The sequence below is a fragment of the Larimichthys crocea genome, chromosome III (assembly GCF_000972845.2).
Source record: "Larimichthys crocea isolate SSNF chromosome III, L_crocea_2.0, whole genome shotgun sequence".
Taxonomy (NCBI): domain Eukaryota; kingdom Metazoa; phylum Chordata; class Actinopteri; family Sciaenidae; genus Larimichthys; species Larimichthys crocea.
In genome coordinates, this window is record NC_040013.1 from 14,545,214 (window position 1) to 14,566,754 (window position 21,541).

General features: G+C 39.4%; 1 protein-coding gene across 1 annotated transcript; it reads right to left on the reverse strand.

The window, feature by feature from the left end:
- Positions 1-400: 400 nt before the first annotated feature.
- On the reverse strand, positions 401-20,953 carry LOC104939768 (leucine-rich repeat-containing protein 1). Its single transcript, XM_010756321.3, has 14 exons — positions 20,795-20,953; positions 13,702-13,819; positions 13,084-13,162; positions 11,371-11,460; positions 8,553-8,609; positions 8,304-8,367; positions 7,435-7,509; positions 7,002-7,146; positions 6,731-6,849; positions 5,952-6,035; positions 4,100-4,215; positions 3,480-3,652; positions 2,301-2,440; positions 401-1,838 (listed from the first exon to the last, which is right to left on the reverse strand). The coding sequence occupies exons 1-14, from the start codon at positions 20,951-20,953 to the stop codon at positions 1,680-1,682; spliced, it is 1,578 nt and encodes a 525-aa protein (XP_010754623.2). The 3' UTR covers positions 401-1,679.
- Positions 20,954-21,541: the final 588 nt, after the last annotated feature.

Consider the following 21,541-nt stretch of genomic DNA (forward strand, 5'->3'; position numbering starts at 1 on the left):
ACTATATCATTACTCTCTTAGATTTATAGGTCCAATCTCACTGTGACAAGCACAAAAATGTATATACAGTGTCAGTACAACATGCAGCACGTTCAGGGTAGACAAATGAACTCTGTCACATGCTGGCAGAGTTTCACAGAAACACCGTGCACTGCTAGACAGACAAAACAAGCAATGGAGGGGCAGGAAATGGAATATCTGGTTATTTCCTCAAAGCATGCCAGTTTAAATCTGAGCTTACTTTATTAATAGGTTATTTTTAGATATATAAACACCAATGTTGTTTTGGAATCTGACATTTAAAAGTTCAGCTCAACTGAGATAACATTAGAAAGTATTTGACATTCTGTCTAAACTTGAGAGGCTGACTAATAAAATTAAAGGAATAACAAACATGTTGTTTAGTGTTGCACTCATTTTATTGATCAGTGGTTAAAAAGTCATTAAAATCTCAAGGCACAGTGCCAACTCGAGATCCGTTTTGTGCAGTTCGATCAGAAAATAATTAAAAACATAAAAACCAACACTTGAACCAGTTCCTCTGGTCCACTTTTTGCAATCAATTTAAAAACAAAATAATACAATTATTATCATGTACCATGGAAAAAGGATTTGAGAAACGCTGAGAAGTGCATTGAAGTGAAACTTCTAACAACTGCATTTTTTAGAAAGGATGCCATCTGGTGGCACGAACGTCATTCTCACCAAAAACCTCAGATGATTATTCTATACAGTACTCTGTTAAACGAAAAGGAAACTTGTTTTTTTTGGCATCTGTTTGAAAAACATTGCAAAGCAGTGAAGCACAGCACATATAAATAAGACAGCATTGTTACTTCTGCATAATTACACTGCAGATGAGTAATTAAAGTTTGATGTGCAGTACTTTTAAATCCAAACTTAATTAAGTAACCAAATCTATTTATTATGCAAAAATAAGTCTAGATGTTTGACAGGACTCAAGGCCATCCATTCACTCAATGACAATTATATGGATTGAATAAGACATTAGTGACTGCGTTTTGTTCATTGTTTTGATTCTAAAAAAAGAAAAAAAGTACCAAGAAGAAAAAAAAAAAGTTTAAAAATCTGCAACTGATTAAGAAATTTGCTATACATTTTTATTTACAACTGAGCTGCCAAAAAGTATAAAAGTATCAATATTCACAAGAGACTATACAATAATCCTTAATCAGTAGGTCCAAAAAACTCCTGCTTTTATGTTTGCCCAAAACGTAAAAAGAAATATTCACCCAGTGTTTTAAAAATAGATATAGAACAAATATATAATACATTTACGAAGGTTTGACCATATTATAAAGACTTAGAATAGTGCAACTACCTAATGTATATTTTTAAAAAGAGGCATTTAAAAAAAGTAAGAAATCTTTAAAATATCTTTTTGAAAAGGAGCATCTCTGTGCAGATTATTGCTGTGGACATGAATTAAAAAGAGGAAGGCACAGCGGCCCTGAGTCAAACACGTTTTACACAGGGCTGGAGATGGAGTAAGGTTACAGGTGTCCCAGGGTTTAATCAGCGGAGGGGTAGGTCACATCGGGGGTTTGTAGGTAAAATGAAAAAAAAAAAAAAAAGGGGAGGGAGGGGGGGTCTGCAGGGTTTGTGCGGGACGACACGGCGAGACACAGGAGGTAAAAAACATTTCTGAGGTAAAAAGGTCACACAGATGTGGTCACTCTGTCTGCAGCATTATTGACCTCGTTTTTGTTGGAGTCCAGGCCTTTGGCAGCGTTCAGGTCGTTGCGGAGGTTCTCGGCCGCTTTCTTCATTGTTTTCAGCTCACCAGGGTGAGGCGTGGCCCGCCGAAGTAGTGTTCCCTGTGTAACGGAAACAGATTCACATTGGTGTCACATTTGTTATATCTGCAGGACAAACAGCAATTGTTTGCATCTGAAAAAGAAACTTAAGCATTTGGCTGAGCTAGTATCTAATGCAGATGGCAATGATGACAGTCTGCCAGTCTGTCCATGCACTACTTTGATCCAGACTGGAATATCTCAAAATCTATATTATGGATTGCCGTTAAATGTTGTACACAGGGCTTAAAGCAAAAAAAGATTTGTGAGCCTGAAAAGTTTGCCCGGAGGAAATCTGTATAATGTATTGCACTAAGTCTCATATGAATTTAAAGCTGCTTCTCTGCCTGGAATCAGGCATGGTGTACATATATCCCTAGAATGAATTAATCCTACTGACTCCAATGATAGCCCTGACTTTTCCTCTGCACCACGAGCATCAACTAGCAGATGGCTGTGAAATTTGCCCTCAGGCTTGCTCACCTTGTCATCATCCTCCTCATCATCGTCATCCAGGAAGTGAATGGCACTGATCCGGTTCACCGCTTTGTTGTCCCACGTATCATCTGCCATGTCATTCACCAAGCTCTCCATGGCTCCACAGCGGGCAAGATTATCAGAGCCTGTGGACGTTATTAAAAGAGACAACACCATTTGCATCACTGGAGTTCATGCATACAAATGCATCAAAAACTACAGTGTAAGCTACGAATATTTCAGCAGATTTCGATCAATATGGTTGTTATGATTGCTTCTCTGCAATCTGCCGACTCAAGAAATGAAAAGCTGCCACATAACCCAGAGCCTGAAACTGCCAGATCACAGTTTTAAAATCCCAGCTTAGTCACAGGCTTACAGAAAACACAATCTTCCCTGCCCCCAACCTCAGCTTCAGCCTCATTCATCTGACCTCCACCAGTTTTCTATCTGTATCTTTCCCACAGGAGAAGGAGAGCTCGTCACAAAATGAATACATGCGCCTTTTTTTTCCCCAGGGAGAAACAAACATCTTTTCAAATGCAAAATACAACGATGAGCAAAAGAGCAAATGAATTACAGAGCAAACGGATCACAAATACTACAGATACAGATTTAGGGGTAATGCTGTGGATGACAGCAAAGGGAAAAGAAATGACAATAAACTGTTGTATCAGGCAGAGATAGAGCTGGCCCTCGGCCGCATCTCTACACCCAGTGGGTGAGCTTTTAATGGCGGCAAGCCAGTCGCTGCTAAGCCTCTTTAGCTGTCCAATCCACCGCATTTCTGAAAAACATAACTAAGGAGGGCCTCAAGGGACAGGAGAGGCCCTGATCTGTTATCTGTTATAGGACCTCATAATCAACCGATACTGCAGGGAAGGATCAGAGGGGGCGCACAACACAGTGTGCTTCCCCGAGCAGATCATGTGATAATGACATCAAAAATCACGGGGCACAAAATACTCGTAGACCACGCATGAACTGATGAGGAATATTACTCAAATGTCACAGCGTCGACTCAATGTCATTTAACTCTATGGGGAAGTCCAACTTAGGAAACATAGAGACGCTATGACCACACACACTATGATAGAAATGTCTAGATACAGTCACTGCACAGATGATTCACAGCGGTTATTCAAAACATCTGAGGATTACCTTCCACTTGATGATAAACATTACCTTTATTGTCTAATTCAAATGGCTGTTGAGGCAGCAACACGCAGGTGAGCACCTTCACGCCTGAGTCAGGATCCTCGTCGGTCTGAAAGGTTAGGAGTGGCTGCGACTGGTTTTCTGACAACCACAAGGCCTTCAGTCGTAGTGTGGTCAGTGACATCGGTAAGTGGACGAGCCTGAAAACAAACAGGATATAAATCACTAACTGGCTCATATCATATAGGATTTAAAGAAAGCCACGAAATACTCTGCAGGTCATCATCATCATTTCTGGATTAGTTTTTGTGTTAGGATGAGGAACTTGGTGGTTGTTTTGACAACAGGGAGGAGGGGAAAACACTCTGACTAAAGCAGAAGACATTTCTCAAGACAAAGCTCAGACTAAAACAGGTACTGACAGAGAACCGCAGCCAAAACAACCTCTGACTTACAGTGCAGAATATGGTCAAAACATCAAGATAATCTTTAGGCATCAAAAAAACATGTATTTTGGCATAAACTTATCAAGGATGATGAACCATAACTCAGTTTTGGTTCACGTGATTTTATTATTGCCATTTCTTCATCTAAATCACTTGAGCTCAGTGTGTATTATAGCCAGGATGAGTGTGTTGTTGACAGACCTATTTCCAGAGACATCGAGCACATGGAGTTCTGTGGCTTGCGACAGCTCTGACGGTATCTTCGACAGTCTGTTCTCTCGTACACAGAAGACATTCAGACCAGTGCAGCCTCCGATCTGGATAACAGAGGAGACAACATGATTAGGCTGTGTGTCAGTCAGAGCACAGGTGTCCTGTGACGCATGAAAACATCGAATGAGCACACACACACAGAAACATTTGAACAAAGACACCAGAGCAAATCTGTTGTTTCGGGCACTTTGTCCTGGAATTGGTGATCTCAAGGGCAGAGTAGTTAAACGTCAATGGGGCCTAAAATTAGGAACAATTAGGCCTAGTAGCCAGACAAAGAGGAGACTTTGTGGGCCAGCTAAACTGAAGTTGTAATCTATTAATCTACTCAGACCTGAGCGGGATGTTGTTACAGAGATTCATCATGCTAAAACGTTAAGCTCATCATTCACACGAGTAAATATGATAGGCGCTTATCCGAAAAGACTGAGACATCAGTAAACACTGAGCAAAACATTATTATGTCTGTTTCCATGTATGCATGGACAAAATTCTGCCAGAGAAAAAGTGTTATGAGCGAACTAATCAACAATCAACCATAAGTCCATAAAACTGAGCACAAATCAATACTTGGGCCGTGGTTACACTGTGATTGTTAGACGTGTCATGCAATGCTGGTTTGAGAAAACAGTGACACCATCCCTATCAATTCATTATGTAGGCCAACTGTAATTTTCCTCCAAACACTGCAGTCTTTGCATCATTAAGACACAGGGGGCATTGTACGGCGTCTGAAGGAGCCTTTCAGATGAAGCTTTAAAGCAGGCGTGCCTTCACTTAAACAGACGAGAGGTTAGAAATGAATGTCACATACAGACACAATGGAGACACTCAAGACGGAGGCTGAAACGAACCGGAGGACTGAGCAGTGAAAGTGAAATGAGAGAGCACGACAAGTGAGAGCACTGTTGACCCGGACGTGAATGAAGTTTAGACAATCTGAGCGAATGACAATCTCAACAGTGGCTTTAAAGAATTACATAACAATAGCTGCAGTCTACCTTAACAGCAATACATAGTGTACGCAACTATTTTATTAAACAAAGAAAAAAACAACACAGGTTTGTAATAATTTGAATGTAATCAAATGACTCCAATCCAAGTTTGTAATAATTTGAATGTAATCAAATGACTCCAATCCAAGATTTAGACCATATCGATGTGCGCCACCTAAAGGCAAAGAGTGTCAATGTAATAATAATAATAATAATAATAATAATAATAAATAAGTTCTGATTTCAGTTCATACATATATTTATTAGATTTCACATTTGATATTGTAAACCTGCACATTGTTAAGTAGAGCATATTTTCTGTTGAATTCTGGGATGAGAAGTGTCATCACATCTCATCTGTCTTTCTGGTTTCTCCTTCAGTGGGTGGATTGACTAATTCTGCTGTGCTGTGTTATAAATTTATCTTTTGTACATATCTACTGGTTTAAAAGTTGACTCTGTATAGGTGATTGTTTAGACTCAAAATGAACAGGCTCAGTGTTAAACCTGGTTCATAAATCTGGTGTTTTGCAACTTTTCTGTTTTTATTAATTATTTTATTTTAAGGCCAGTCCTCTTTTTAGCATGCCTCTGTCCTCAGTCACCGCTGGACTGGTTAGCTATCAAGGTTAGCTATTTTTAGTTCTTTAAGGGAACAAAACACACACAGACTTGGTACTTTTTCATTTCAGCTTTTCATTATCAGTTTTAGGTCATCACTTGCCTCAGCTGTCTGTCTCTCACACTTTAGTGACAGGCTGTTGGTTGATAAAAGAAAAGCTTACCTCTTTAGGTAATGACGCTAGCTGGTTTCTGTCACAGTTGAAGTTGGAAAGTCGCTTCAGTTTCCCAATACTCCTCGGCAAACTCTGTTAACAATAAATAAGTCAAGATTAAGAAGGACAAAGGCACAATAACAATATTTATATATCTTATTTGGGCTTTCATGCACAGGGACAAATGAGATGTGTTAGTGAGAGCGGCCATGTACACATCCCCTGAATCTCTGTTTCACTGTGTATCAGTGAATTAATGCATCCATAACAACCTATCCTGAGCTATTTCACCTGACTTGGATATTGAGTCCTCTCTATGCTTTTAGTCTATCCTCAAAATATGCTGACCCACATCATGCAGACCTGTGGTTATTACTTTATTGTTATGATTACCTTAATGTATTCCTTTTACATTACAGATGTTATTCAAGATGATTTCAGTCATTAAAAAAAGCATAGCCAAGCATAAAAGGACGATTACTGTATGACCTTTATAAGGAGGAAATCTTTCAGCCGCTGTAACAAGTGAATTTCCCTGGTGTGGGATCATTTAAGTCTACCTTATCTTATTATGTGATGTGCTGCTGCTCTAATATTGACTGTGTTTATGTGACTGTGTTAAAAGATGTGTTACTAATTATTTTATGTTAAATTAAAATACATTGTACATCAGCCTGGCCTACAGATATTTTCAAGATGTGGGCCAACAAGTAAAAAAAAAAAAGTGTGAAGGGAGTGATCCTACAGTGTTTTCTTCACTCCGAGGAGTAAAGCAGTTGCAGACATACCTGTATTTGGTTCTCTGTGAGCACAAGCTCAGTGATGCTTTCACAGTTCCCAATGCTCTCTGGAAGATACGTTAGCCTATTCTGATCAGCCTTCAATATAGAAAGTTTCCGTAGTTTTCCTGAAGACACGGAAAAGAAAAACATTAATCAAAATAAATATTTTCACTATTGTACCAAAGCACAGAGGCTTGTTACATACAAGACACGTTGAATAGGCTCAATATAAGAACGTGCCAACAAGCTTTGGAGAAAGAAGAATCTGAATGCTTACCAATAGTTTCTGGTAGAGCGTCAATGATGTTCTGAGACACCAGCAGGTCTGTGAGCGACACCAGGCCACCTAACTCCTCTGGAAGTCGCTCCATTTTGTTTTCTGACACATCCAGACACAACAGATTTTTCATACTGCCCATCTCCTAAAGTCCAGAGCAGATAATTATAAGTTACTTTGGTAATGTTAAAGGAATCATTGCAAAACATTTATTTTCAAAGACTTATTTATACATGTTTTAGGTTATTGACATATATTTAATCTCCAATACCAGATTGTCTTATTTTAGGGTGGATTTTTTATGAGATGTTTTTGTTAAAAATTGTATCAATGTAATAAAATCAAAATAACTAAATGAAAAAGTGGTACTCCAACTCATAGCAAGATGATAACAGAATTTAAAATACAAGAAATAATTGCATGATTAGCTTACTGAAGGTATTTCAGCCAACTGGTTTCCATCCAGCCACAAGTCCTTTAAACTGACAAGACAGCCTATTGACTCTGGCTATGTGGGAGGAAGAAATGTAGGAAAGAGTGAGAGCCAGAGAAAATAGAAGAGAAGGAGATGACACAAGACAACAGAACAGAAAATACAATATAAGGGACTCGGTTCTGATAATGTACTACTACTTCATTTTTCCTTTCTTTCTTTCAAATTCACAGTGTGCACACAAAGCAAGGTGCAGACTACAAGAAGCATCAGAACTAAAACCTTTCTGTGTATTTCTATCTGTTATCTATCTTTTTCCTCCAAACATTTTAGGATACAATGCTTTCCTCAAAGGGGTTTCATAACCATTGAGCTGCTTTTTGGCATCAAAGTCAATTCAAAGATTAAAACTTAATTTATCCTAACATTTGTTAAATGTAACAGTGTCAACAGTGTGCCAAAACCAGTATTATTTTAGGACTGTACCTAATATTCATTATCGAAACTGAAAGCAGAAAAAGAAACCCAACAATGTGAAGTATCTGACTTAAATGTACACATGACTGAGGAATAAACTAGAAATAAAATAAAACACATATAGAGCACACATATTTCTCGGCAGGTTGACTTCCTGACTTTGATGGTGAATGATTTACTGACAGATCAAGCAGAGTTTCGTCCGCTCACATGAGATTACAACTTAAAACCAAAGCTCAAAACAGATGGCCATCCTCCCATCTGGATGATAAGAGGTGAAAGCTGTTCTCGAGGGATGCTAATCTACTTGAACAGACGAGAACAAGGAAATGGGAAAAAAAGTTTCATTCTGTGAGTAAACAAGCTCACCAGCATCCAAGAAAACAACTTACCAAACTGTAAAGTTCATTATTTCCTAGGTCGAGTTCTTCAAGTCTATGAAGCATAGATAGTGACCTGTGGGTGACAGACGCAAAGGGAAGTTAGAGACGTGCTGCATGTTCTATAACTTATTAACCTCTGTTAACATGGTAAAGCTGCTCTTTGAAAGGCATCATTCAAGAACATGCACAGCTTCTCAGAAGACACGACAACATACTCATGTACATCCAAACAGACAGTGTAGTTGGTTGAATACTTACTCTGGTAGGAATGTCAGCAGATTTTCTCTGAGTTCTAGTGACACCAAATTGGAAAGGCTGCAATGACAGACAAAAAGATACGTGGTTACACATTAGTGAAAACATGGATGTGGTTTCTAACTTCTACCCATATCTCTAAAGCACTGATATTACAGATGATGCTCTGAGTGTTCTTTAGTGAGACAAAAATGGCCTTGTACTGTAATCAGATATGTGGGAACAGGAAGCACTTTGGAGGTGTGTCAGTCTTATCAAGGCTGTAAAATCGTAAACAACCGCTGCATATTTATGAAGAGTAAAAAGTGTACATGACATGATTGACCAAAGTACAGGGTTATTTTCTTGCAACGCTGTTAATTTACACGTCTGTGCCGTACACGCATCCAATTAATGGAGGATTTCATAACAGCCAACTAGCAGAGTACAATGTCCACCATGCTGATCACAACCCAGACTAAACAATTCAGCCATTGTGAGCGATTAGAGATGGCCCGAGGAGTCAACGTCTTATTCAACATTCCCCTGATCTAAACACTAAGCAAACACACTTCAGCTATCTGGGATAAGCTCAGGAAATAACAAAACATGCATGGTAATTGATACTTTAAAGATTTTATTTTAGTTTCTACATGGTTAAAAAGCAGTTTATATTCATAAGCAAATAAATGTTACTCATTCAGAGTGATAAGGCAAAGCGATTCAAAGAATCTAGTTGGATTGAACTCTTTCTTAATTTAGTCTACGTAGTATTCTCTCTTGGATGACTGCCCCTCAAATGTAACAAACATTGTCTGCTTTTCGTTCAGTCTTTTTTTTTAATTCAGCACAGCACATCGCTGTGCCAGAGATTAAAAAACAGCCCCCAGACAGCATCAAGTGCCTCAGGTTTCTGCTAAAGATATTTTTCGTCAGAAGCACTCCCTTGTTGAGAAACAAACCTCTTGATAACCCCTCAAACATTTATCTTATCCCCTTTCCAACTGTGTTATGGTTTTCATTACCTTCTTCCCCTGACAGAGAGCAGACCTGAAGTCACTGTGTTATGCAAGATGGATATAGGACATATGTGGAGCACATGCCGTACCATGAGGAAAAGGGTGTTAGGAGATATCCTGAACTCACTTGACTTTGACGGAAGGAAAATTGTGCACGTCATAGATAAAACCCTGAGAGACTGCATGCAAAATCAAAATAATGTAAATCATTTGACTATAAAAGTTCCAACCCTCATCTATGTTCACTTTGCAGCCGTTGTCATGGTAAACAACCAGAACAATATGAAAAAACCTGTTACAGCCAACTAGCTAATCTGTAGATATCTGAAAAGAAAAAGGAACAAATCTTTTTGGGAGGGACCTGAAATCATTTCTGTACATGAAACATGCTGAGACAGAAATTATTTGAAAGAGTGCAGACTACAAATCAGAAATATTATTAATGACATATCCAATGCGAGAGAGCTAAAATGTAAATCATCGTTTTGCTGCTTGTTTGAAGTCTTTGACAGCGAGGCTTGACATGTTGCAGAATATTTTGGATATATCTAGATTAGATTAGGCTAAATGCTGTGCATGTGTAACAGCAGATTAACGTTAAGACTGAAATGCCCAGTTAAAGTCTCCAATACTGAAAAGAAGCAAGAAGAATCATTTCTTGAATCACACAGTCGGACGCTCATCTTTCATCAGTGCATTATCCCTGAGAGGTTCAGCAGTTAATTTATGGCACCATAGCAAGCCAAGACAGATCTGTGTTTAGTTTAGCTCCAACTGCGTTAGCAGTTATCTAATGGTTAAAATATGCCATCCAGATCACCGCCAATAATTGTTAAGGAATTACTGGAAAACGTCAGTAAAAGTTTTACTGTGGTGATCAAAGTAATCTATTTTTCCTGTATTCTGTATTTTGCATTCAATTAAGGTGTTTTAAAAAGTATGTGATTTAAAAAAAGTACCAGAAGCTGTCTGGAGTAAGTTTATCCCTGTAAATCTGTCTCCATAAGGGTTTAAATGCAGTTTCCCTTGAATTCCAAACTTCTACTAAGAACATCCCTTATGGCGATTTGACCTCCAAGCACATAGTTGTGTTATTAAATCCAATTATAACTGAACTCAACAATAAGGGAGAACTCAGGAATAAGAATGTTGGCAGATTATGTGCCATCTCACAATAAGCCTTTTGCCTTTTATAAACACAGACAATGCAGCCAAGGAGAGGACACTGACTGATGTGTCTGTGAAGAGTAACACGGGTGACATGTTTTCCCCTAGTGAGATGGAGGATACTTCAGAAGAAATAATTACAATCAGGTAAAAGAGAGACCATAGAAAAGATGCTATGTAGATGTGTGTTGCTAATGGCAATTACTGCACAACCTTTGGAGAGTTGTGGAGTAGGAGGTTTGCTAATGATCTGAAAACATCACAGGTTTTTGTAATATGTTAGCAAAGAAGGAACACTGTCGTGCCATGTGTTAATTGGCTGTGTAGGAGGACCTCGTCTCATTGTGTTCGCTGGCTAAAAAGAAACAGCCTGTCAAGCTGGATAATTTGCCACTAAAGGAGAACACAGAGAAGTGCCATCAAAGAAATGTTTGAGCTCAGGGCAGTTTAATGAAGTGGTTTGGTTGACCAAAGTAGTTGCAGTCCCACATCCTTAACACAGTTCATATACCATTTGATCAAAGTAACATGGATATTCATAATTTCTAGGTAAGATTTTTGGCCTCTGCTATGAAACTATGTGGAAATGTTTTACTGGCAAAGCCTTGAGGTAATATGTCAACGTATGTATGATGTAATACTGTGCATTTACTCACTTTCCAATGTTATCTGGAAGAACTTGCAATGAAATATCATTGATGGAAAGGCATGTTAGATTCCGTAGCTCTGGAAAGCTCTCAGGTAACCTGGAAAAATAAAGAGAGAGGTCATGTGAGATGCATACAGAGTTCAAAGTGGACTACAAGGAGGATAATTTTACTTCAATGCATATTTTTAACATAAACTTGAATATTAGCGTTTTACCGCTACTGAGAAGAAGACTCTAATTGGATGCTCTCATTTCAATCGAGACTCTACTGCAAGTACAGTTAGGCAAGAGTTCAACACATTTCCGCCATAAACTCTTGATAAGTTTATCTGTGTTTGTTGATATTTAGCTCCGCCCTTTCTATCCAAAAAGTGCTTTAAATTAAAATGTTTTAACTTGTAGATTCACGTTTAGCTCCAGGATGTTGGGCTGTTATTACATAAGATAAAGTTGAATGATCCTGGACATTTTTCAGGTTGAATAACACCACATGCACATGCTCCGCAAACAGTTTATGATATTATTGTATCTGATACAAGGCAATAAAGGGTCACTGTGATAAGGTGCTCTGACAAAAGGATACTACGTACCCATATTTGCATCTTCTAAATGGACTGATCATCTGCTTGCTTTAGTGAGACAGACAACTTGAATCTTAGATCTATTTAAATTTTACAGGCAGGCCACTGGTGGTTGTGGTCACACTTTGGACATCCAAATAATGCTTCTTGCATCCTTTGAGCTCTGCTTATTTCCATTTCGGATTCAGCATAAGCATACTTGTAATTGTCTTTGAGCATCCTACATAAATGTGTGAGACAAAAAAGCTAATTCTGCTCCACACTCTCGACAAAAACCTCTCCTTAAAAATCAGACAACTTAATCACACTTATTGGTTTCTAATGCTTTTCAAGACAAAAATCAGATATTTTTATTTTGTGAAGAGTTTCAAACGACTTACTTTAGCTAATTAAATTTCATATCTGAATATAGATGTAATTTATACAGTTGAAAATTACAGATTGGACTATTTATATTCCCATGATTTTAAGAAATTATAAGAAATTTATGAATTTATGATTGACAACAGAATCCAACACATTCCTGCTAACCCACATATATCATCTAGACTCTTCCTATTAAATGGTTAAAAAAAGGGGGGGGGGGCTGATGAAAGAGTGGAAATTTAGGTTAATACTGTGGAAAAAGAGTGTGCACTTAAACAGTATTGAATGCCAATGCCTTTCTCTGTAATACTAGTCATTGTTCCCTCCTAAACCATATACTGCAAAGCAGTGTGGCTTGGCCCCTGCTGAGGTGCAAATGAGACTCAGTCTCACCCACACAATGAAAAGCATACTACACACAATCTGCAAACTGTCAAGAGAGGTGGATAAGTGTTTGGGATGGTAGGTATAACAGCATGAAACACACAGACAATGGAAATATGAATTCCTCTCCATCAGTAAAAAAAAAAATTCTTTGAATCATTTCAGACATGTATACTGTGCTTTTATTATCCCAGTGTTTTTAAATCTGGATAAATAGGCCATTTTATTAAAAGGGGAGATCAATAAGTATCAAGGATCAAAATCAATTAATGTAAAATGTATGCTGTTAGCAATGTTCCAAACCTTGACAGCTGAATATTTTAGAAGAGACCAATATTACAGCATTAAATATGATTTGTTTTAGAAAAGTAAAACATAAGTAGGACTACCTTGTTAATGGATTTCCACTGAAGTCTGCAACTTGAAGGGCTTTGCAGTATGAAATGCTCTCTGGAATTTCCATAATATCTGAATAAGAAAAAAGAAACGTGTTACAAAACTCCATTCAGGTCTTAAAACATGTTCTAACTTCACAAATAATAATACAACCAGCAGTAGTTTAAATAAATTATATTATAAATATCTAATGTAAAATAAACTGTTTGATTAAATTCAAAAAAGTCACTGTCAACCTTTTGATTTTGGTTTTGCTCTATAGCTACAACTGTGAACAGTCTGTTGTGTTGCAGGAGAAACCTCACCAGTGTGTCGAAAGGAATATGTTCGGGTCTATACAGACAGCTTGGGACTTTCACGCTAATGCAAACCATCTTTTTATGCTTATTTGTTTCGTCAGCTTCCCTAGTAAATCTGTCAATGTGATTCATTTGCTGAACTTAGCTCCGTCTTGCTCAATAGTTATTATATTCTCACAGATATGAAGAAAAGACACTGAAATAAAGTTAAAATATGTTTAAAAAAAATGGGCAAGTGTTAATAATATAAATAAGATAATATTCTAATTTACTTTTGAGTTGTTCTGGTCTATCAGCATTTTCCCTTCTTACCATTTCGAGAGACGTCCAGTTCTACCAGCTGCATGAAGTTGGCTATTTCTGGTGGAAGTCTCTGGATCTCATTGTCACTCAGGCCAAGTTTTCTTAGTTTCACCAGCTGGAAAAATGGCTGAAAGGTAAAAAGAAGTGCACATTGAGTAAGAAGAATTTAAAAGGGTCTCACATTTTAACCCCCCCCAAATGAACAATGCTACCTTTGTTTAGGATGGTACTGTAAAATCAGTCTGATGGAAGAAATTCTAGTCTATCCATTTATTTAATTTTATTTAACGTAATGTGATTTTATGCTTTGTAACACAAATGGCAAACTGTTCTTCTTCTTTCATCTGACATTTAAAAGCAGCATTAGACCTCTGCTCCAGTCAGGTCAGGTCAAGGTCAAGATGGGTGGGGCTATCATGTGAATGAAATGGGGTACACAATATGAGAAAGAGAGATAACCGGTGTGAGTTCTCTCTTGCTCCAACATGTATAACAGAACTAGACTAGACAAGATGTCTAATGGGGCTAAATAAGTGAACACACCCACGGAGGTTAACGTGTGTGAGAAGATAGGGTTTTATAGTTGTTTTTCCCATGTCACTCTCGTATGAGAATATATATATAGCTGATGGTTGAATTCATTTATCTGCTTCAGTTTCAGGGAGCTGAGCGTGTGTATTATGCTGACACACAGTCATGGCTTACTAACACCTGTGCCTCCTACTATGACAGGTATGTCTGCTGATTGGTTGCAATGCATCAGCTTGTAATGTATTTGGATAGCTAGAAGGCTGAGCCCTAACCAAACAAACTGACGGGAGGATTTGACTGAAAGCAAAAGCAAGAAAAAGACATCAAGGCAAAGCTTCAAGGCATTGTTCTAGTCAAAAAGGTTTAGCATGAGAACACGGACACAACGAAGGCCAGCGCCAGCATGCCGTCTTTTATTACTGTTATTTCTTTATCCAAAAAAAGACAAGCCTTGAACATTTTACCTTACCTTTGCTTTTGGATGTCTGACAGCAGATTTTACTTTTTATCTCCCGGTTCAAAGTTTGTCTAATTTCTCTGACAGACTCCTTTACTCTCCGTCGTGTTATCAGATTGGACGCCAGGCCACAGACACAACTGATGAAATTGTTTAGAGAGTGTCATGGTCACAAGTCACTACTTAAAAAGTACAGAGATCGGTCTTTGTTGTCAGTTTCTGAGAGAAAGGGCCAGTTGGCACCCTTATTTAAAAAGGCCAAAGCAATTAGCACAAGCAAATACTTGACAGCCATAACAAGAGCAGGCAGGGCCTCGTCTGTGCAGTGGTGAAGCAGGTAGATAACAATACAGCGTCAGGCTCCCTTAACGTTTTGACATGAACAGAAGAAAAAAAAGAAACGCCACCCCCTAAATTCCCTCTGGCCTTGTATTTTCTCTGCTATTCCTAGTCACAGCTGACCATGAGGGCTCAGCTGCTGAAGCCATACATTCATCAATTGCTTAAGTTGCTGTTAAATATGCCCTGCATTCTTTTGATCTATGTGTCTGGTATGTTGCAAACACATATTTTTGTCTAAATGTGGCTGAATAAACAACTTTGTTCTCTATTCTCATGCACGGGGAACGCAAACAGTGCGACACAATGGCTGTGCAGTCCAGACAGACAATGGGATCAAGTTGTGGGTTTTTATGATGTAAAAATGTGTCACCATTTGAATCGTGACCATGAATCCAAGCTGCAATATATTTTTACAACCACCTGTTAGTATATAGATTTAGTAACTGGTTAAGGAACACCACTCATTTAAAATGTTAAACGTTTAGGCTGTAGGAAAAATGCATATTTACTTTTAGAGAAAACTAGACCAGTGTCCTCTCCCCTTCATATTATCTTACTGTCCTGGAGCTCTATGCTTAGGTAAATGTAATGTTTTGTCTGGAGGCTGCTGGATCTTAACCAGGCTTTACTGATCTGAAAACATGTTATGGTAAGCTGTTATAGTTAATTCAGCATGGCTGGTGCACAGGCAAACCATGCATCTCATTATTATAAAATTGACCAGACTCTTTCAGTACATTCCCAGCCTTCATGACTTCTGATTAATTCTTAATGATTTCCAGTAATATTCGATGCTACAGACTCTGGTGTATAACTATTCTGGATGTTTAATGTGGGTAAGGAAAAAAAAAAGCACATAGTTTAATCATGATGTTATTGCACTGCCAGACCACTTGCACATCTGATCGTAGGTGTGAATGCAAGTACTCATGATTTGGTAGTTCATTATCTGTAGACCATATCCAGATACAGATCATGTTTTAATAGTGTGTGCACAATGAATAAGGCCAAAAGTCAAACTCCACCCTATTACAAAGTGCACGTCATTGCAAAGGTTCAAGTTCAAACAGTCTCTAATCCATCATTTCAACAAGCAAACAAACCTGCAGCCTTACAAGTCGTGACAACCGACTGAGCTCTTGCATCCTCACCACCTTAATTTCACTTTCACGTTTCACTTACTTGCAGATATATATTGTGGGTGCACAGTCTAAGTCAGTCTCACAGCTCAAAGATTTGTCTTTATATAATCGAGGCAGTCTTTTTGGTTCGTACAGATTTGTTCATTTAACATTGAACTAAACTGTGAGGAATATATTGCAAATTCACTTCTATGGTTGATTTTTACCAACATGCTGACCACTCTTTGACTTCCTGTTTGAACTATGCCACTCCTTCGTAATGTGTTGACAGCCAGAAGCAAACATGGGTTACTCTTAAAAGCTTCTGCATCAGGGCCACAAAACCTTTAGCCAGAGAGAGAAAACAAAGGCAGTTTCATTCAAATGTTTTTTTTCTGGCTTTGTCCAACCCAATCCAATCCTTGATAACAATAAAGACAGTCAGAGGAGTAACACAAAGCAATACATAATTGATTCTAAAAGCACAGAGAGTCCAGCATTAACATACTGACAGCAAACCTGTTCTTCCTGTTAGTGTCACTTGGCACCACGCCCCAAACAATCAGCCATGTGTGACATTTAAAAAACAAAACAGGCTCAGTCAGGAATACATTAACCACTCTCTTGGCTCCCGAGTCAATGTTTGAATCTTCAGTTTCACCTTCGGCACTGTTTGTTAGAGAACAAGCAAGAAGCCCGGCAGTGGTTTGTGAGAAGTGAGTGCAAGGCACTGCAAGTTGTCAACAAAAGCCCTTAATGTATACGATACATGAAAGACGTCAGTTTGTAGTTTAGTCACAAAGATTCTGACATTTCTTGATTAGTATAATGTAGAGTTTGTTGTTTATCTGAACTAGGCTACCAACAGAAAAACCTCATGTTGATTACATTCACCAGGCCAGAACCCGACAGCCACAAAGCCTTAAGTAAAAGTGTTGAACGCTTAGTGGAGTCTTAAGTTGCACGGTCATATGGATAACAGTATTATATATCACAGCATAGGCTGGAGTTAAAACTGTCATGCCATGACACACCACAACCTTTGCGACAGTTTAACATCTTCTTGTAGATCACATTAGTAAGTCAGTTCAACCACCAGCTTCCTGTCTAGGGATACACAGCACCAATGTCTTTACCACTTCACACATGTCATAAACCCTGCAGCTTCCTGTCTCAAAGAGGATATTGCGTCTGTTCTCCATCGCTGTGGGTGCAGTGTTTGAAATTACTGAATGGTGGTAATGACAGCAGATCCCTAAGAAGCTACTTATGCCTGTAATGCCTTTCCCAGACGGCAGTCAAATGGTTGAAAATCCAAAGATATTGATTACTTATTTATGTTGAACAAAGCTTACAAGGGTTATATCTGGTCATTTAGAGTCAAAACTACCAATTATTTGGGCTCAATTAACTATTTTGTCTAAGAAATGCCATACAAGGGCATTGTAATTTCCCACAGCCCAGAAGGATGTGTTCAGATTGTTTGTTTTATTCAGTCCAAACTCTATATAAAGTCAGTCTACTTTCATATTTCACAAAGAAAAGCATCACATCCTCACGGCCAGACAATGTTTGACAGCTTTCCTTGTCAAATGACTGAAACAATTCGAACTCTATTATGCATAAGAACATGCTTTGCAGATGAGATAAGAGTTGTTTTCAGTCATTCCAAGCCTTTGTCTTACAGGTTCTCTGGAGGAGAGTGGAAACTACATTCATTTTTAAACTGGACAGACAGGGAAGAGAATTTCAACAGCCCGGGAAGTCTTGTGTTTCTTCTTATCCTGTTGGTTTCTCAGTTTGACTGTCGTTAAGTAAGCTAACGACTACTATTTACAAATCAGACTGATGGTATGTACCGCTGGAGCCACTTATTGAAGGGAAACTTGGAATAAACAAAGAGACACAAGTCACTGTTTGCAAATTCAGTCCACTGCCTCAACACAAATAATACATAAAATAGGTGCCAAGAGAAACAGGGCCTATCCATTAAACAGACTCATACAAACCTTTGCTTTATGTCTCAGATTTTTTACTTTGTAACGCTAATAAAAGTATCTGCACGAGTTCAACTTGCCTCGTCTTGTTACTGTAAAAACACACCTCTGCTATTTCATCTTACCGGTAAAACTGCTTGTCTTGTGCATGTCTTTATCTGCCTGCTGGTTGAAATGACTGACTTGAATTGAGTTTCCTGTGTCTAGGCTTTGTTACATCACAATTATACATTAAGTGATCCGTGTTTACTCAGTTAGGCAAATGTGAGGAGGCCGCACAGCCAACGCTGAAACGGGCTAACACAAAGGATTATCCAGTCGGACATTTCTTGGGTTCACACAGCAAGCATTGACGACATTAGTTACGTGCCAAAGAGCATGATAAGCAGTTTCTTCTAAACATACTTATAATATTTCTGAACTGAGTGTATATACTGTCATGCAGTCCTGTAGGTTTCGTCACACCTGCCAATCACATCCTTGCGGGCACAGAAACATTTGTGTCGAGTGTAATGTCTGATATGTGTGTGTTGGTTCGAGGTTTTACTAGTCTGTACTTCACAATTTGGGTCAATGATTCATTACGACTTCATCAGAAAACACTAGGACATACAAATGCACAAGTGAGCCAACAACAAAACGCATAAAGCTGTCTTTGTTTTCAGTCAGAATACCTGTTCCTGTGCTTTTCTTCGCTGGACAAAGTAAGCAGTGTGACACAGCCATGGGAGGTTGCTCACATTATCTCTGTTTCATCAAATTTCTATAGACGTTAACAAGTCTAAACATAAATCGTTCTGCTCCTTTTTCATTCCTTCATGGACATCTGGACAAAACATCACTGTATTTTTTGAGAACTACACACAGAAAGGTTACAAAAGCCCAATCCAAATCACATTTGGCCTACCGAGGACCAAACTTTATTCCACACTCTGCCAAGCTGTAAACCCAATGTACTCCCTGCTTTTGAAGGTTACATTGAGAATACCCTACACACAATTTTCTCAGGCTTAAAATACACTCTCCAGAGCGCCGCTGAGAGCTTCTACTTCTACAATAAAACCGGTTTGGCTGCAAAAAGTTAAAGGGAATATGCTGCAAAACCACAAAGTCAGTCATCCTTTCACTCACTCTGGGCTATATGTTAGAGAAACGCTGCAGGTCAGACTCTGGGATCTTGAGTTTCAAGCCTGTACACAGGGAAATTAACCGTTCTGGCCCGTAAGAAATAGCATGCAAATCCTTAAACTTGTATTCCGCTTAATCCAGAGCGCTAGGGTCACAAGTAAGAAGGCTGGGATTGTGTATCCCAACCTCACCAAGCCTGTCAGTAATTCAGTAGCAGGGTTTCTACTAAACACAAATAGATCCGCTGTGATTGAGTACTTCAATTATCATATGATTCAGAAGGTGTGTGAGTCTGTCTGGGTTTTTTTTAAGTCTTGAATTTTCAGGATAGTCCTGTTGTGACTGACTTAAAAGATGACTTCAAGGACCTTTGGACCTTCTCTATAGCAGAAACCCGGTGTTGAATCAAGTATTTCACTTAATATTTAATGTTTTCCTACCTTTCTCAAGATAACCTGACTAAAAATGCTATTTGACCGCATCGCCCTGTGAAATTATGATGGTAATTCTTCACACTTCTAAGACAAAAATGTATGCACACTAAATGATTTATGCCTTCGATTCCACCGGGAATCGCTCCATGACGTCTGCGAGGTGGCTTTTCTTCCATCCTCCATACAGCTGCACACCCCGCCAAGAGCGTTCCTGCCTGATTTTTTGGTATTTTTCACTTGATTTCTGTGCTTCTCCCATGGTTACGTAGTTAAACGGCACAGGGTGTTTCATTTTGAAGACTGACCGGATGCTCTGTGTTATTCCTGTGTGTGACATCCTGAAAAAATCCTGTGAGCTAGATCCACTTACTGGATTCTCAACTAGGCTACATTTCATTGCCTTAATCATGACATGCAATACGTTCTCACAGTGGATACCTGCTTTTAAATCCCATCCACGTCACTCTATTATATTATTATCTATTTATCTTAATGCCTTGGAATAAATATAGCCCTGGAGCAACATTACTCAGACCTCTTTTAATATTTATCAGGATACTGACTAATACAAACGATGACTTCAGATTTAATTATTATCAACAAACTCTACTGAAAGATTGAGGTATTTAATGCACCCTGCATGCAGCCATGCTTCTCTGTCCCAAGGGTCATGGCATGGGTTCACCTGTCCATACAGGTCTGACATATCAGACACATTGTCAGGGCTTTGCAGTGGGCTGTAAACGCTTGAGACACCTGGGACTTAACATGTTTTATGATGAAACCCAAGAGTCTGACACATGGGTTTGGTTAACCTGTGGTGGGAGGAGTAGTTCAGAGAAATTTTCCACCTACACATGGTTCCTGCCTTTGCTGCTGATCTTGCGTAATTATTGTCCCCAGGTCCCACCGGACTCTCACGGGATGCCTGATCAGCTCAGCTCACAAGCTCTGTGTCAGAAACACCTCAACTTGGAAAAAGGAGGGGGGGGACGGGACGTATTTCATGTTACCAAAAATAATCCCCTGCCTCTGAACCTGCCAATAAAAACCTGCGAGAGGAGGAGGAGGAAGAGAGGTTTTCTTGCTTACCTTGGGCAAGTCTCGGAGTTGGTTGGCATCCAGCAAAAGCTCCTCCAAACTCCGACCGTAGCGATATATTTCATCGGGCACGTACAGCAGGGAGCAGTGGCGTTTATCGATCATCTCGACATGACGGTTGCACCGCCACAGGGGTATACAGTGAAACATGACGGGGGAGGTGGGGATAAATCTCGTACACCCGTGCGATAAACAAACAGTGGGCAGGAGAGAGAGGAGGGGGGGATGCAACAGATTGCTACGGCGGCGGCGGCGGCGGCGGCGGCGGGACGAGTCGTGGACTGGATCCACCGACGAACACGAGCGAAGGCGGGCGTGCAAAAAGTCAAACTGGAAGTAAGTCGCGGTGACGTTACCGAGCTAACGTCGCGACCGACGAACATGGGAATGCTTCTCCGTCGATGTCTCACTTTGGTTAGTTTGTAGGCACCTGTTTTTGTTTTTTTTCCTATCTCTATCTGTCGCTCCGCTCACGTCGACCTGCCCTTTGGTTAGTTTAAAGCGTCAAAAACACAGGCTACATCTCCGTGTACAAGAGGAGAGCAGCATTCTCGGTGTGTGTTTTCTCTCTCTCTCTCTCTCTCTCTCTCTCTCTCTCTCTCTCTCTCGTCCCGGAGTTAATTTCCTCTCCCGTCCAGTTTCTGACCCGGAACATTCACTCCCTCATTCCAATCCTACGTCATCATCCCCAGGCTGCTCCTCCTTCCTCCCTCCGGTCCCTCCTCTGGATGGTCCCGT

Bases quoted from the DNA above. Each gene is read 5' to 3' on its own strand.
- LOC104939768 (XM_010756321.3), bottom strand. From the start codon at position 20,953: ATGTTTCACTGTATACCCCTGTGGCGGTGCAACCGTCATGTCGAGATG. The intron at 13,820-20,794 runs GTAAGCAAGAAA...TTTACCTTTCAG, and splicing joins AACTCCGAGACTTGCCCAAG to CCATTTTTCCAGCTGGTGAA. The intron at 3,653-4,099 runs GTCTGTCAACAA...GTTTGTTTTCAG, and splicing joins CTCGATGTCTCTGGAAATAG to GCTCGTCCACTTACCGATGT.